The sequence below is a fragment of the Selaginella moellendorffii genome, unplaced genomic scaffold (genome assembly GCF_000143415.4).
Source record: "Selaginella moellendorffii unplaced genomic scaffold, v1.0 SELMOscaffold_36, whole genome shotgun sequence".
Classification (NCBI taxonomy): Eukaryota; Viridiplantae; Streptophyta; class Lycopodiopsida; order Selaginellales; family Selaginellaceae; genus Selaginella; species Selaginella moellendorffii.
This window is the reverse complement of record NW_003314297.1, coordinates 597,593-613,728: the sequence shown is the minus strand read 5'-3', so window position 1 is coordinate 613,728 and position 16,136 is coordinate 597,593. Positions and strand designations below refer to the sequence as shown.

Here is a 16,136-nt window from a genome sequence, read left to right as displayed (position 1 = left end):
GTGGGCTTGTTTGGCAGCTGCTGAATGACGTGACTTTCATCGATACGCCTGGAGTGTTGTCAGACACAGAACGCAGCTACGATTTTCTTGGCGTAACAGAGTGGTTTGCAGCGAAGTCGGATATGATATTTTTGCTTTTCGATCCTCAAACATTGGACATTAGTGACGAACTAAAACGGCTTATTGAATCCCTTAGAGGGTACGAGAACAAGATTCGAGTTCTTCTCAACAAAGTCGATGGTATTGACGCTCAACAGGTGAATATTGTCTTTTCCTCTCGTATATCCTGACCCGTTACTTTCACAGCTGATGGGAGTATATGGAGCAGTTGTGAACACGCCAGAAGTAATGCGAGTATACATCGGGTATGCTTTCTGAATATCAATCACTGTGATTTTTGGCGATTTTTGTGTTGCAGTTCATTTTATGACAACCCGCAGAAGATCATTCTAAGCAAAGATCTCTTTGACCTGGAGCTCTTGAGAGAACTATCAGAGCTGCCAAAGAGATCTTGTGATCGAAGGGTGATATCTCTTTAAATGTTCATTATCATATCCTCTTCCTTATTTTGTTTACAGATAAGTGAATTCGTAAAGCGAGCTCATGCAGCGAAAGTACATGCATATCTCATCGGGCATTTGAAGCAACAGATGCCCATCCTGTGGGGAAAAGCCGACGCTCAGGAAAGCTTGGTTGTGAACTTGGAAGATGAATTTGTGAAGGTATGGAGATGTTTGTAGTTCACACGTGAAATCCTTCTCTTACAGGTGCAAAGTCTCTATCACTTGCCAAAGGGGGGACCTGCCAAACATTGATGCGTTTAGAATGTGCACAATATTGACAGCTTCCATCGTCTAAGGCCATCAATGATCCAGTCTGTGGACGATATGCTCACTCATGACATCCCAAAGTTGCTCAGCAACTATGCTGTCGCTTAAGCTACTTCCCTTGGTGGTTTTGCAAACCAGACTTTCGTTTTGATAGTGTAAGTTTGGACCTATTTAATTTTATGCAGTTCATGGTCCATCAGCTTTAAATTGTTGTGTACCAGGTGAACCACGGAGGAAGAACTACAACCACAAACTCTGAAGACCTTATCCATCAGCCTTTAAACTGTTGTTGCGAGCTCGGTGAAGGACACACAAACCACCACATACGAGTCTTAGCAGCAGCCAGCTTCTACGTATCCAGCACTATCGCCTTGCATCATGGAGAAAGTTTCTCGCGTTTGTGCACTCTTGGTATCGTTTTATATATAGATTTCTAGCACAATCTAATCACTCTCGTTCTTGGGCAGGTTTTGGGATGTGTTTCCTGCATAGTTTGCAGCGAGGAACTGATAAGGCAGCATGTCTATGACGGTTCTATCTATGACACCGGCAGCTTCAATGTTTCAGTGTTCACCATCAATCAAAGACGCCTACTGCCACTCCGGGTCTTCACTCCTTCGAGCAACGGGACGTTTCCCCTTATAGTTTTCCACCATGGAGCATTCCTCGAGACTCGAATCTACACAGACATACTCACGCATATCGCCAGCCACGGCTACGTCATCGTTGCGCCACAGGTGAGCTACGTGACGCAAAAACTCTCACTCCACTCACACTGTGATACAGAGAAGTGATAGGTTTTGGGACACAAATGCCACACGAGACATCAAAGATGCAGCGAGAGTTATTGAATGGCTCCTCGGAAATTTTGCAGCCTTTCTCCCAGCTGGTGTGAGCGTCAATATTGGCAAGCTCGTCAACATTGGCCACAGCAAAGGAGGCAAGATCGCCTTCGCGCTGGCACTCAACATCAAGGCCAACGTCAGCGTACCATTTGCCACGCTCGTTGGTCTGGACCCCATGGATGGAACAAGGCTCGGACAAACGCAACCACGGGTTCTATACAACGCACCGATTGTTTTCCAGTACCCAAGTTTGATCATCGGCACTGGACTTGGTGGTGCCTGCTCTCCGGCAAAGTATAACCATGCCAGTTTCTTCAACCAGACAAGGAGCATGGTGGTCGACTTGATACCCGCAAAGTATGGGCATATGGATTTTGTGGACGATTTGGGGGCAGTCGACGGTCAGAGAGTGTTCCTTCTCGCTTGCAAACGAAAGAGCCCCCGGAAGCCCATGAGAGATTTCACGGCTGGAGCAGTGGTGGCGTTCCTCAGAGCTGCCCTTTACGATGATACTGATGCGTTTGCCAACATTGTAAAAAACCCGTCTTCAGCTCCTGTCCTGCTCCAGAAACCTCTTGTCCATAATTGATATTGTGAGTGCATGGAATATGGAAAGGGAATACAGAAATGTGCATATCAATTAAATTCGACGGCTACCAAAATCCTATTAGTATACGGCATTGTAGCCATACATTTGCCCTCACATCATCCCCTCCTCTCGGAATAATGGAAGGTTGTCAGGGTTCTTTTGTAGATGGGCTGGGATCTGGAGGAACGTCAGGAGGAGGCATCGGCAGATCTGTAGACGGTATTAACTGCTCCTGATCCCTTTGTATGAAGTGTTTTAACCACTGCACATGCACAATCTCCGAAGGATTGGCCTGCTGAACGTCATGCCGAACCTCATAAACTTGCAGTCCAACTTGCTGCAACACCCGATATGGTCCTTTCCACTGCGCAAGGAGCCCCTTAGATAAACCACATACCGTAAAATGGGGAAAACAGACTAACACCAAATCATCCACTTTGTACTCTGCAGGTGGACGATGATGGGAGTTGTAGCGCCGTTGTTGTCCCACTTGTACGCGGCCTAAGTGTTCGGCAAACTCTGCTCGGACAAGTGGAAGAATGCTTGTCAAATACTGATCCCATGACTTAACATCAGGAGCTCGTGGCAATCGCGAAGGTAAACCCAACTCTGTTGGTAATATTGGATCATGACCATATAGAAGTTTATATGGTGAAGAACCAACAGAACTTTGCACCCTTGTGACATAGGCATACCGAAGAAACGGCAAATAACCATCCCAATCCGAATGCTGAAAGTTCACATACTTCGAAATCATCCCTTTGAATGTCTGAACGAGCCGTTCCACCAGACCATCTGATTGTGGATGATAAGCACTCGTAAAAGTGTGGCGTATCCCCAACTGAGATGTCAAAACATGAAATACCTCAGCCATAAATGCAGGACCATTATCCGAAAAAATCCGCTCTGGATAAGAATGCTGGAACACCACTCGATTGAGGAGGAAGTATCCAACAGCAGTTGCAGAGGCGCTAGCAAGAGCACCAACTTCCACCCAACGAGTCAAGTAGTCAGAAGCAATAATAACATACTCATTGCCAGCAGTCGATCGTGAAAAAGGTCCCATAAGATCAAACGTCACCAACTCAAACGGACGGGAAACTGCAATTGACTCCAACCGTCCTTCCGCAACACAAGGGGGAGTATTACGAGCTTGGCACCAAACACAGCTACGCACATACCGGATAATATCACGTCGCATCTTCGGCCAATAGAAAGACTTGCGCAGCTTCTTGGTGACACGACAGTGTCCCATATGCCCACCTAGAACAGGAGAATCATGGTAGGCATGGAGAAACCGCGGAATAAACACCGAAGGTACCACCAATCGTAAATGATCATCAGGATCTGTCCCCACAAAATAAAGAAGGCCATCTTCAAGGCGATATTGAGAATGTAAATGCCGGAAAGGCAAGTCATCAGCAAGTGATGCAGGATTCTCAAACCCATCTCGAAGCCTTCGAATCCACAGCTCAATATTTTGAGCCTCGCAAACCTCCTCAAGAGAAGGCAGATCTTGCTCTGCACCCTGTGGACACTGAACGTCAAGGACAGCAACCGCCGACGGCATAGAATCCTCATCTAGAAAATCCACAGATGCTGGAACAACAGGTTCGTCAGAATGATGAGAAGTGAGTGGAGAAGGAAGAGGAGCTCGAGAAAGGGCATCAGCATCAACCATAGAACTCCCTAGGCGATTAACAACATCGAAATCATATATCTAAAGCTTCAAAGCCCATCGAGCCGTATGACCAACCAGGTTCTTCCGCTTCAATAATGAAGTAATAGCAGCATGGTCACCTTCAAGTAACGTCCGAGAACCATGTAGATATGCATGAAGTTTCTTGAAACCCCAGACTGCTGCTAAACACTCCTTCTCCGTCGTGGAGTAGTTCATCTCCACTGGTTGTAATGTACGGCTTATGTATGCAATGGGATGGCGCTGACCAGGCACACTCGAGCTCTCTTGCATCAACACACTTCCAAGACCAATGTCAGAAGCATCCACGCGCAAAATAAAAGGTCGAGTGTAGTCAAGATATGCCAAAACCGGAGGAGTTGTCAATAGCTCTTTGAGATCCACGAACGCCTGCTCACAATCCAGAGACTAGATGAAAGATGACGTTGATGACTTTAGCAATGCTCGCAATGGTGTAGTGCGATCGGAAAGATGATCCACAAAACGACCAAGATACTACACTTTACCCAAAAAGCGCTGCACATCATTCACACACTTTGGAGTAGGGAACTTTAGAATAGCCATAAGTTTGTCAGGATCAACTTGCAAACCCTCACGAGAAATACGGTACCCAAGATAAGTTGTGTCCTTGGACCCAAACACGCACTTCGACCACTTCAGCTTTAAACCAACGTCACGTAGTTGATCCAACACTTTATAAACATCACGAACGTGCTCCTCCCACGTCCCCTCCGAGTGGATCAAGACATCATCAATGAAGTCAGCAGTCACCTCCGGCATATCGCAAAGAACCTCGTCTATCATCCGCTGGAAAGTTGCTGAAGCATTGTTCAAACCAAACGGCATCACCAAGAACTCGTACAAACCAAATGGTGTACGAAAAGCAGTCTTAGGAATATCTTCTTCGGCCATCGGTACTTGCCAATACCCAGAAACAAGATCTAGCTTGGTGAACCAACGACTTCGCCCCAGACGATCCAAGAGATCAGCAGTATGAGGAAGAGGATACACATCTGGGATCGTCACTTTGTTTAACGGACGATAGTCGATGCAGAAACGAATACTCCCATCAGGCTTCGTCACAAGATGAGGTTCACATGCCCAAGGACTCCACGACTTCCGAATAACACCCTTTTCCAGCATTTCCTTGACGTTTGCTTGTAAAATTTTGATCTCCTTAGGTGACCGACGACGAACAGGAACCTTGATTGGACGAGCATCCCCGGTTGGAATTGGATGACGTGTGGCAATCTTGGCCCCAAACGATAGGTCAAATTCAAAGAGATCAGAATACTCCTTCATGAGCCGGTCAATTGCTGCAACACAAAGATCATCGGAGGGATCGGAAAAGGGAAAAGTAGAACAAGATGGAAACACAGAAGGAAAGAGTGGGGAAACAAAAGTAATGAAAGCAGAAGTAGAAGTAAAGGGACGAAGAGGTATGGAAGTGAGAGGAATGGATGAAACATAAGTATGAGACAAGGGGGAGAAGCCTCAAAGTCACACTTGGCATGATTGCGCTGCAATCAATCCATACCAAGAATGAGGTCAAAAGCTTGACTCAGCACCACCCGCAACGACTGCAACTCAAACTTGAGATCACCCACACGCACAACCAGGTCCACCTCATCCCGTGCACATGTATGTGTACGGCCGTTGCCATAAAAAATGAAAACTGGTTTTGCCACACGACGCAAGTGTACACGACAACGTGTGGCAACAGGTCGAGCAATAGAAGATAAACTCGAACCTGTATCAACCAACACGGAGAGAATAATAGGAGACTTCTTGTTATAAAAACGAGCTTGGAAAGTAAACACTGGATGAACTGGTGCCGAGTGAACCCCTTGATGATACTTCTGAAAGAAAGATGGAGGAGTCACTGATTTATTCGCGCAAGGTCCCTCCGTTACTCGCGCGACTCCTCGTTTCCCGGATGCATCTCGGTGTCCAGACCTTCCACTGCAGCAGCACCCAGGGGACGTTGCTGACGCCAAGGTCTCCACCCAAGAAATGGAGGTCGCCAATCCGGAAAACGACGGCAACGCCGATAAGTATGACCAACTTCATCACACGCCCAGCAGCGAACATCACGGCCACGACCACGTCCTCGCGCTTGTCCTTGGACTCGAGTAGCAGCAGCATCAGCCTCCATTGGAATAAAACCATCACCCATAGGAAGTGGAGCGGAAGGACGTGCAGCAAAAAGTGGAAGAGGCGACGTCTCATAACGTTGTGCCAAGCAAAGAGCATCGTCAAGGGTGGCAGGAGCAAGTGCATGCACAAGTCCGACAAGATCTTGATGAAGTGCTGGCCACAACATTCCTAGCTTGATCCGCTCTGACATATTTGGCTCCGCACGAAGCAAAAGACTTCGGAAACGAACGCCAAATTGCATCACCGACTCCGATGGCCCTTGGCGAAGACGATGCAATTGTTGGAAAGCATCATCACAATCATCAGCATGTCCGAAGGCGCGTTTGAAGACGTCCGGGAGAACACTCCAATCCCCATGAGTAGCTGCGCTCAAACCATTGTACCACTGCAATGCCGTCCCTTGGAGACACGTGGGAAACTCACGCAACCGTCGAGCATCATCCCAAGAATGATATGTGGCAATCACCGTAAAGTGATCGAACCAATGGTACACATCATCCCCAGGATTCCCGCGAAAGAACTCCGGCCGAACGTGAGGATTGGCACCAAGAGCAGGAGGAGTTGTACCACGTGCCGTGAACGCCGCCATCAACTGAGTTTGGTTGTTCAATTGCAAGCGCATAGCATCAAGCAATTGAACCAACTACTGCTCTAGAGTCAAAGGAGGAGATTGCGGATCGGCCATGAAGATGAACGAAAAAGAAAGAGCAAAAGAAGAGAAATGACAAAAAAGCTGGAAAGAAATGGTAGATCTAGACAATGCAAAAAGCTAGATCGAAACCAAAATCCTGAAAGGAAAGAACAAAAGAAAGGAAATGGAAAAAGCTAGATCTAGACGATGCAAAAGCTAGATCTAAACCGAAATCCCAAATCCAAGCACTCCCCAGGGACAATCAAAGGTGCCCCTCACCTCCACCAATGTGAGTGCATGGAATATGGAAAGGGAATACAGAAATGTGCATATCAATTAGCCTAAAAACCCTAGCTTATATATAGGAGCGAGTGGTCCGGATTGAAACCAATCCGACGGCTACCAAAATCCACTACGCTAATATTAGTATACGGCATTGTAGCCGTACACTTGGCCCTCACAATATGTATATAAATAATATTAATGAATATCTATAATAATAAGGAGTTGCCAAATTTGGACCATACGATCCAGCCAATTAGCGGCAGGCAATCTGATGTGGCAATAAATCTGATGTAGTTTGATAGAGGATCGGGCAGCGCATCAGGAGGGCATTCTTGGGGCGGGAGCTAGGGCTAGGGGAGGATCTGGGAACAGGATCGAGTGCGTGATGAGCAGATCCAAGCATTGTGAGAGCTTTGACCTAACGTGGATTCCAGTAAACCTTATTGGGCTTATGCCCATTTTATGGTGGAGATAGGAAGTATTTGGGCCAGGTATACTGGAGTTTATATGAATCTTTATTATCATTTTTATTTTTGGTTTGCTTAAGTAAACTTGTATAGTAGTGGATATATTTAAAATATGTTTTAGGATTAGTATTTTAGGATATTCTACCATTTAACAATTGTTATTCATTTAAATTAATTTTGTATTTATAATTTATAAAAAAATTTAAACCCTTTCTAGTATATTTTTTTAATTCTATCATCTAATGGTTGATATGCAATTACATGAATCTTGTGTTTATAAATTACAAACATGCTTATAATTTTATACTGATTTAATCAATTGGATTAATAAGTAAAAATAACACTACTATTAAACAAACCAAGCATTAGTACATGCAACACATAGCAATTTATTGACATAACTAACTTGCTTCTCTTTCTCACTTGGTTGAGTATGAGGGCTTGTGCAAGGGGACACACATTGCCCAGTAATGTGCTTATGTGAAGGACATGCATGGCTGAAGGAATTTTCCTGGCCAGGACAGCAAGTATAACCAAAGAGGTTTGGTCATGAGGTATGGCAGCCATGGACTTTTTTTTTCTTGATAGCTTTGGAAGCATGGCATCACTGCTATCACGAGGATGGGCATCTGGGCAATGAACCACTACAGCTGTAGTGAGCCTGTAATAAGTGAGAGGCAAATATCTTAAAGTAAGAAAAACTATACCTAAAATATCAAAGTTTGCATGTAAAAAAGTGATTTTGTATGTACCTTTGAGTAGCCACTGGGCATGTCCTGGAAGGGGCGTCTTTGTCACCGATTGGAAGAGGGCAATGCCAAGTGAGCAAGTGCATTTACGGAGACGTCCACAATTCCATTCACGTGCTAGCCCATAGAACAAAATGAGATGGCACACATGGATGATGACATGAACATGGCAGTTTGTTAGACAGGATCAGGTGGCACATCAGGAGGGCGTTCTTGGGATGTAGTAGTGGGCAATAAAAGGCATGGCGTGAGCTAAGGCTAGGGGAGAATCTGCTTAAGAATATGTGACACTTAGGAACAGGATCAAGGGCCGAGCAAATCTGAGCACAGTGAGAGCTTTGGTCTAGCACAGTAAACCTTGCTTGGGCTTACACCCATTTTAAATTCCTACAACATCTTAGCTAGTATAGATATTTGCTCTTAGCAAATGAGATGCCAATTGGTTGGAGTCAGAGGTGTTGTGATGTGTGGTAGATGCATGTGTTGACTTGCATTGACAGTCAAACCTTTGGACTGTTGGATCCAATCAATACCAAATTTCTAATTTGCTCTCACTTGGGCAAGACTGGATTCTAGGCATTCTCTATGGGCATGCAACAGCATCATAGGTGAAAGAGTGCCAAAATGAAATCTATGCTTAAGAAAATTAATGATATCAAGTTGATCAAGTTGGTGTCTCCCACTCAAGCGCATTGAGGGGTCGCTTCAAAAGACTTGCTTTCAAGCTTGAGGTTGGCATGAGGAGTGGATCATTGACTGTTCTCAGCCTCAAGATCACTGGAGTGCGATGGCATCCACAACATTTTTGTGATGGATTCTTGGTGGAATCTATAAGTCATTGAGGTAAATTCCAAGGCTTAAAGTTTACATTTCAGAAATGGTTAGATATTTTAATGCAATCCTAAGCTCTAAACATGAATGAATAATATCTATTTTAGGTTTGCAAGCCTCTTGGCAACATTAGAATCCATTTCCTTTGGCTTTTAAACCTTTGGCCACATCCAGACATTCATAAGCACACTTCCAGCCAAGGTATTGTAGAAAGTAATTGATATTTTGTTTATATGTTTGTAATGGGATATAGACTCTGGCTTCTAGGATTTGATTTTCCTCTAGTTTCCTCTAGTTTGTAACAGGTGCATTGGTGGCACAACATAAAATTCTTGAATATTTTCCAACCTATAATTTTTTTTTAAGCCATAATCCCATAATGGATCAATAGGCATAACTGTTATGGACAACATTTTCTTTATTCAAACCACTCATCTATGTTTAATATATGCTCCCATTGTTATGGTGTTAGCATATTTGTTTCCATGGCTGTGGCTGCTACCAAGCTGCAGAAAATTCATTGCTAATAAGCTACAAAAAAACTCATTCTATAAACAAGGACTCAAATGGGCATTGCCAACTTAAACATTCCATAGCAACTCTAGGAATGGGGTCATGCAGTGGATGCAAGAGATGGAAAGCCTTTATGGTCTTGCCATGTAACAAGCTTGCCACTAGGCCAATATCCTATTATATAGCATGTTATATGGTTCTAGTATGTGAAAGAAGGTGAGTTGAAACTTTGCCAAGATTGGCAAGAAATAAACTTGTGTATGCCTTTATATTGGCATGTTGGTGAGGAGGCATGGAGACGAGAGACGGAGGTTGGAGATGGAAGGCAGCACGAGTTGGTGGAGTGTGTTTTTTGGGCTTTTCTTTTGTGTTTAAATGGAAAACCTGGCCATGGGGCCACCGTCTTATTACAGAGTTCGACCAAGCTTACTGCTTCGAGATTGGTGTTTGGAGTTCCGCGATGATCCTTCGTACCTATGGAACACTGGCAACGCAACCCAGCTCTGCCGGCCTGCGCTCACCCCGCTCTCTGAAGAGGACCCGTTCCTCTTCATCCCACGTTCAATCGCTAAGGGGCTTCTTGAGCGTATCCAGGCGTTGCGTCCTGGCAGTGAACTTGTCATTATGGGTGCCAAAGGTTCTGGAAAGACGGTAGTGGTTGGCGCAGTTTGCAACCAACTCCAGCAGTAGGGGCGGAAGCGGGTAGTTTTCTTGGATCCGGAAGAGCTCACCCGCAAGTTTGTGCTCGCCTTGTGGAAGGGCTTGCTCGTGGCATTTTGTGGCCTGCAGAAGGAAACGGAGGGGATTTCTCGAAGAAGGCAGGCTGTCCAGTTGGAGGAGTGGTGTTATGCTCACGTTTCAGAGCTGAGCTTTGTGGTAGACGATTTCGAGTCCTTCGAGGACCAGGGCTGCTGCCAAACATCATCTTCTCGGCTTCATGCAGCTGTACGCTCTCGTTCGGGTTTCTTCTGTAAACAGCAGAGAACGCTTGATTGTTGAAAGGAGCAACAAGAAGAAACTCAAGCTCCTGAAGTTCCTCGTCGACGGGCCAGTGGAGATAGGGACATGGAGAGGTGTAACACCATTAACTGAGGATGTGAAGAAGAGTCTGACTGTGGCATATCTTACTGGGGGAATGCCACAGTTGCTGACATACTTCGAACAGGCGCAGGGGGACGAGGATACATACAGGGATCTTATTGCCGAGCCGTTTACTTGCAAGCTCTGGACTGATTTCATTGGGCTGCTGGAAAACAAGGCCGAGTTAGAGGCAGCTGACAGGCTTATTATGCGTGCAGAGATCAATCATATGCTCGCCAGGAAAGTGAAGCTTACTTGCTTCTACGAGGGGACGGACAGAAAGTACCGTCTGCTTTCTGCCTATCTAGAAACGCAAGCTAGGAACTATCTGAGGGACCGGTATCGACAAGTGGATGATGGTTTGAGCATGATTGACATTCGGGGGTGGGCTTCGATGGTGTACAGGGACCTCAGGGTACAGCATCTCCCTCTCAACTCTGCTCGTGTTGACTGGAATATAGAGCGTTTCGTTATCGACATAATACGACACTCTAAGCGGGTTTCCATGATGATGAACGGAGCAGCTTCAACCGTGTAGTGGAATATGCCCACTGCAAGAAATTCGGAACTTGGCGATGTTGAGCTGCTAGAAGGCGTGCTTTCTGGTCCCAATGGCGTTCAATGAAAGAGCCGTGGATGTGGTTCTTATTAAGATCGTGGACGGCGTTCTGTATATCTGGGCAATACAATTCATTATTGCGAAATGGAAGACAAAGTCCCGGAAAATGTCGCATAGAGTGTGGAAGACAGAAGTGGCATCCCATTTCCAGTTCGGGATTGGTGTGCATGATGATGCCAATAGGGAGCAGAAGGTGCAATCTGTGAAGACTGAGTATTACTGCATCATGCCAGAAAATGTAACTGAGCAGGACATACTGGCTGATGAAAAAGAGGAAGAAGAGGAGCAAGATGACGAAGTTGACGAAGGTCAAGCTGAGCTTTTTGCCAAAACTCGGATAGAGTCGACTGGCCCAGCTTTTAAGAAATTCGGTGCTGTGCACGGGATTCTAGAGCCCTTGGACAGGATGCTGAACCTTGCCCGGCCTGCTGCTGCTTCGGTGCCAAAAATGTTCAAGTGCAAGCAAGAGGGATGCGAGAGCCGTGGTTCAAAGGAAAACTATTGCTGCAAACGCCACCTCCCTGACGGAGTAATACCTTGCGGGAACATGGCTGTTGCTGACAGACGCTGCCAGAAACATTCTGCGTAAGTCTCAGATTCACATTTGTTATGCTGCAGGAATTCCAGGCCAAGAACTATTTTTCAAGGCACTTAGAAGCGCTCACGGGGGACAACAGCCGCTGAGGCAGGCTTTTCTCATTTTCTGGTCTGTCCTGAAACAGGGACAACTTCACACCTGAAATGTGGCGCCCGATGTTTGAAGAAGTGGCACAAAAAAAAAGCGAAAAGGAAGATTTTGATCCTTAACAATCAAGCCTGATGTCTTTGCCTTCGCAGTACAAGCATGGGGGTACAAGCGTTGTGAGAGAGAAGGAGCATCTGTGAAGGTTAGCAGAAAATCAGGTTTTGACAACGTCCAGGCTTGTGCGGATCGCTTCTCAATGACCTTAGAGCGTCTCTAAGCCATTAGAAGTGTAAGTGTTGTCATACCTGGTTGAACTTCGCTACTTTTTACTTCATGTTCTTTAGAAACTTTGAAAATAGGTACATTGTTGTTCATAATCAGTTTCCAATTCAGCTGACAATGTAAGGATGACTCGCAAAATGAAAATGAACATGAGAATGAACACGAACAGCATATATACCATTGTAAATGACTGGATGACATCGGTTTAACTCACTTACCCGAAGTGGAATTTTCTTATTACTAAAGGTTAGGGTTCTTGGAACAATGGCGCAAGCAGCGCTGGAGAGTCTCCCCCGGCGCGTGAGTTCTCTGTCCACGATCGAGAGGTTTTCCTCATCTCTGATCACAGGTCTCCTCTGAGAATGTGGCCGCCGTGATCGCCGGATTGAAGGATTTGTACGCGCGCAAGCTCAAGCCCTTGGAGCGCCTCTACAAGTTCAACGTCTTCTCCAGCCCTGCTATGGTATGGAATTCGTCGACTCGATGCAGGCTAATTTTTCTGCCTAGACTGATAGCGATTTCGAGGCGAAACCGATGGTGACACTGCTAGGACAATATTCGACTGGAAAGACGACGTTCATTAGCCACATTCTCGGAAGAAGCTATCCTGGTATGTTTCTGGATTTGATTTTTTTTCTTGTCTCCCCTTCTTTCTTTCGTGAGTGCTATTGTGATTTAAACTTGCGAATAAGAGTTGCCTTCTTGTCGATTTCAATGCTTCCTTTTTTTACATCTAACGAGAAGCGTCACCTTACACAGTCTTGACTTCGTCCAGGAGCTCACATTGGACCAGAACCGACGACTGATCGTTTCGTTGCCGTGATGGTATGTTTGTGTTTCGCTGGTATGTCGATCCTCGTTTTCTTGTTTTCTCTTTGCAGGGAGGAAGCGTCGACAAAACTGTTCCTGGCAACACGGTGTCCGTTCACGCCAATACGCCTTTCGGTGGTCTCAAAAGGTTTGGGACAGCGTTTCTGTCGAAATTCGAGTGTGCTCAAATGTCACATCCAGTGAGTTCTTCCAGTTTCTTGCTCTGTTAAAAAAAGAGTGGGCTTGTTTGGCAGCTACTGAATGACGTGACTTTCATCGATACGCCTGGAGTGTTGTCAGACACAGAACGCAGCTACGATTTTCTTGGCGTAACAGAGTGGTTTGCAGCGAAGTCGGATATGATATTTTTGCTTTTCGATCCTCACAAACTGGACATTAGTGACGAACTAAAACGGGTTATTGAATCCCTTAGAGGGAACGATGACAAGATTCGAGTTCTTCTCAACAAAGTTGATGGTATTGACGCTCAACAGGTGAACATTGTCTTTTCCTCTCGTATATCCTGACCCGTTACTTCAACAGCTGATGAGAGTATATGGAGCTCTTATGTGGTCCCTTGGTAAAGTTGTGAACACGCCAGAAGTAATGCGAGTATACATCGGGTATGCTTTCTGAATATCAATTACTGTGATTTTTGGTGATTTTTGTGTTGCAGTTCATTTTATGACAACCCGCAGAAGATCATTCTAAGCAAAGATCTCTTTGACCTGGAGAAGAAAGATCTCTTGAGAGAACTATCGGAGCTGCCAAAGAGATCTTGTGATCGAAGGGTGATATCTCTTTAAATTTTCATTATCATATCCTCTTCCTTATTTTGTTTACAGATAAGTGAATTCGTAAAGCGAGCTCATGCAGCTAAAGTACATGCATATCTCATCGGGCATTTGAAGCAACAGATGCCCATCCTGTGGGGAAAAGCCGACGCTCAGGAAAGCTTGGTAGTGAACTTGGAAGATGAATTTGTGAAGGTATGGAGATGTTTGTAGTTCACACGTGAAATCCTTCTCTTACAGGTGCAAAGTCTTTATCACTTGCCAAAGGGGGACCTGCCAAACATTGACACGTTTAGAAGAGTGTTGGCCGTGCACAATATTGACAGCTTCCATCGTCTAAGGCCATCAATGATCCAGTCTGTAGACGATATGCTCACTCACGACATCCCAAAGTTGCTCAGCAACTATGCTGTTGCTTAAGCTACTTCCCTTGCAAACCAGACTTTCGTTTTGATAGTGTAAGTTTGGACCTATTTAATTTTATGCAGTTCATGGACCATCAGCTTTAAATTGTTGTGCCAGGTAAACCATTGTGGTCCATACTCTGAAGACCTTAAATTGTTGTTGCGAGCTCGGTGGAGGATACACAAACCACCACATACGAGTCTTAGCAGCAGCCAGCTTCTACATATCCGGCACTATCGCATTGCATCATGGACATCGAGAAAGTTGCTCGCGTTTGTGCACTCTTGGTATCGTTTTATATATAGATTTATAGCACAATCTAATCCATCTCGTTCTTGGGCAGGTTTTGGGATGCATAGTTTGCAGCGAGGAACAAGTTATAAGGCAGCATGTCTATGACGGTTCCATCTATGACACCGGCAGTTTCAATGTTTCAATGTTCACCATCAATCAAAGACGCCTACTGCCACTCCGAGTCTTCACTCGTTCGAGTAACGGGACGTTTCCCCTCATTGTCTTCCACCATGGAACATTCCTCAAGACTCGAATCTACACAGGCATACTCACGCATATCGCCAGCTACGGCTATGTCGTCGTTGCGCCACAGGTGAGCTACGTGAAGCAAAAACTCACTCCACTCACACTGTGATACAGAGAAGTGATAGTTTTTGGGACACAAATGCCACACGAGCATCGAAGATGCAGCGAGAGTTATTGAATGGCTCCTCGGAAACTTCGCAGCCTTTCTCCCAGCTGGTGTGAGCGTCAATATTGGCAAGCTCGTCAACATGGGCCACAGCAAAGGAGGCAAGATCGCCTTCGCGCTGGCACTCAACATCAAGGCCAACATCAGCGTACCATTTGCCACGCTCGTTGGTCTGGACCCCATGGATGGAACAAAGATCGGCCAAACGCAACCGCGGGTTCTATACGACGCACCGATTGTTTTCCAGTACCCAAGTTTGATCATCGGCACTGGACTTAGTGGTGCCTGCTCTCCAGCAAAGTATAACCATGGCGGTTTCTTCAACCAGACAAGGAGCATGGTGGTCGACTTGATACCCTCAGAGTACGGGCATATGGATTTTGTGGACGATTTGGGGGCAGTCGACCGTCAGAGAGTGTTCCTTCTCGCTTGCAAACGAAAGAGACCCCGGAAGCCCATGAGAGATTTCACGGCTGGAGCGGTCGTTCCTCCGAGCTGTCCTTTACAATGTCACCGATGCGTTTGTCAACATTGTCAGAAACCCGTCTTCGGCTCCTGTCCTACTCCAGGAACCTCTTGTCCATATTGCTTGAAATTCATATATAATATATATCTGCGTATATACAATAAATTGCTATGCATTGCATGTAATAGTAATTTTATTATTGCTTATTAATCTAATTGATCAAATAAAGTTTATAATTATAAGCATGCTTGTAATTTATAAACACAAGATTAATCTTATTGCATATTAACCATTAAATGATAGAATAAAAAAATATATACTAGAAAAGGTTTAAGAATGTTTAAAAATTATAAACTGTGAGGGCCAAGTGTACAGTTATAATGCCGTATACTAATATTAGTATAGTGGGATTTTGGTAGCTGTCAAATTGGTTTCAATCCGAACTACTCACTCCTGTATATAAGTTAAGGTTTTTGGGCTAATTAATATGCACATTTTCTGTATTCCCTTTCTATATTCCAAGCATTCGCATTGGTGGAGGTGAGGGGCATTTTTTATTGTTTTTGAGGAGTGCTTAAATTTGGAATTTTGGTTTAGATCTAATTTTTTCCATTTCCTTTCTTTTGTTCTTCCTTTTCAAGATTTTGGTTTAGATCTAGCTCTTTGCATTGTATAGATCTACCATTTCCTTCT

At 45.1% G+C, this 16,136-nt stretch overlaps 3 protein-coding genes across 3 annotated transcripts; all 3 read left to right on the top strand.

Moving 5' to 3' along the window:
• The first annotated feature begins 991 nt into the window (after positions 1 to 991).
• On the top strand, positions 992 to 2,330 carry LOC9653206 (chlorophyllase-1). The gene is made up of 3 exons (XM_002978144.2): positions 992 to 1,241; positions 1,298 to 1,567; positions 1,617 to 2,330. The coding sequence occupies exons 1-3, from the start codon at positions 1,209 to 1,211 to the stop codon at positions 2,262 to 2,264; spliced, it is 951 nt and encodes a 316-aa protein (XP_002978190.1). The 5' UTR covers positions 992 to 1,208; the 3' UTR covers positions 2,265 to 2,330.
• A 10,193-nt stretch (positions 2,331 to 12,523) lies between these two features.
• LOC9653204 (EH domain-containing protein 1) lies at positions 12,524 to 14,376 on the top strand. The gene is made up of 10 exons (XM_002978142.2): positions 12,524 to 12,562; positions 12,612 to 12,725; positions 12,770 to 12,872; positions 13,038 to 13,087; positions 13,144 to 13,272; positions 13,327 to 13,566; positions 13,616 to 13,695; positions 13,749 to 13,863; positions 13,918 to 14,061; positions 14,107 to 14,376. Exons 1-10 carry the CDS (start codon positions 12,527 to 12,529, stop codon positions 14,284 to 14,286), a joined length of 1,191 nt encoding a protein of 396 aa, XP_002978188.2. The 5' UTR covers positions 12,524 to 12,526; the 3' UTR covers positions 14,287 to 14,376.
• A 13-nt stretch (positions 14,377 to 14,389) lies between these two features.
• Positions 14,390 to 15,653, top strand: LOC9657846 (chlorophyllase-1, chloroplastic). Its single transcript, XM_024683110.1, has 3 exons — positions 14,390 to 14,558; positions 14,615 to 14,878; positions 14,926 to 15,653. The coding sequence occupies exons 1-3, from the start codon at positions 14,520 to 14,522 to the stop codon at positions 15,031 to 15,033; spliced, it is 411 nt and encodes a 136-aa protein (XP_024538878.1). The 5' UTR covers positions 14,390 to 14,519; the 3' UTR covers positions 15,034 to 15,653.
• The last annotated feature ends 483 nt before the right edge of the window (positions 15,654 to 16,136 follow it).

Bases quoted from the DNA above. Each gene is read 5' to 3' on its own strand.
- LOC9653206 (XM_002978144.2), top strand. From the start codon at position 1,209: ATGGAGAAAGTTTCTCGCGTTTGTGCACTCTTG. The intron at 1,242-1,297 runs GTATCGTTTTAT...GTTCTTGGGCAG, and splicing joins CTCGCGTTTGTGCACTCTTG to GTTTTGGGATGTGTTTCCTG. The intron at 1,568-1,616 runs GTGAGCTACGTG...ACTGTGATACAG, and splicing joins ACGTCATCGTTGCGCCACAG to AGAAGTGATAGGTTTTGGGA.
- LOC9653204 (XM_002978142.2), top strand. From the start codon at position 12,527: ATGGCGCAAGCAGCGCTGGAGAGTCTCCCCCGGCGC. The intron at 13,696-13,748 runs GTATGCTTTCTG...TTTGTGTTGCAG, and splicing joins GTAATGCGAGTATACATCGG to TTCATTTTATGACAACCCGC. The intron at 14,062-14,106 runs GTATGGAGATGT...CTTCTCTTACAG, and splicing joins TGGAAGATGAATTTGTGAAG to GTGCAAAGTCTTTATCACTT.
- LOC9657846 (XM_024683110.1), top strand. From the start codon at position 14,520: ATGGACATCGAGAAAGTTGCTCGCGTTTGTGCACTCTTG. The intron at 14,559-14,614 runs GTATCGTTTTAT...GTTCTTGGGCAG, and splicing joins CTCGCGTTTGTGCACTCTTG to GTTTTGGGATGCATAGTTTG. The intron at 14,879-14,925 runs GTGAGCTACGTG...ACTGTGATACAG, and splicing joins ATGTCGTCGTTGCGCCACAG to AGAAGTGATAGTTTTTGGGA.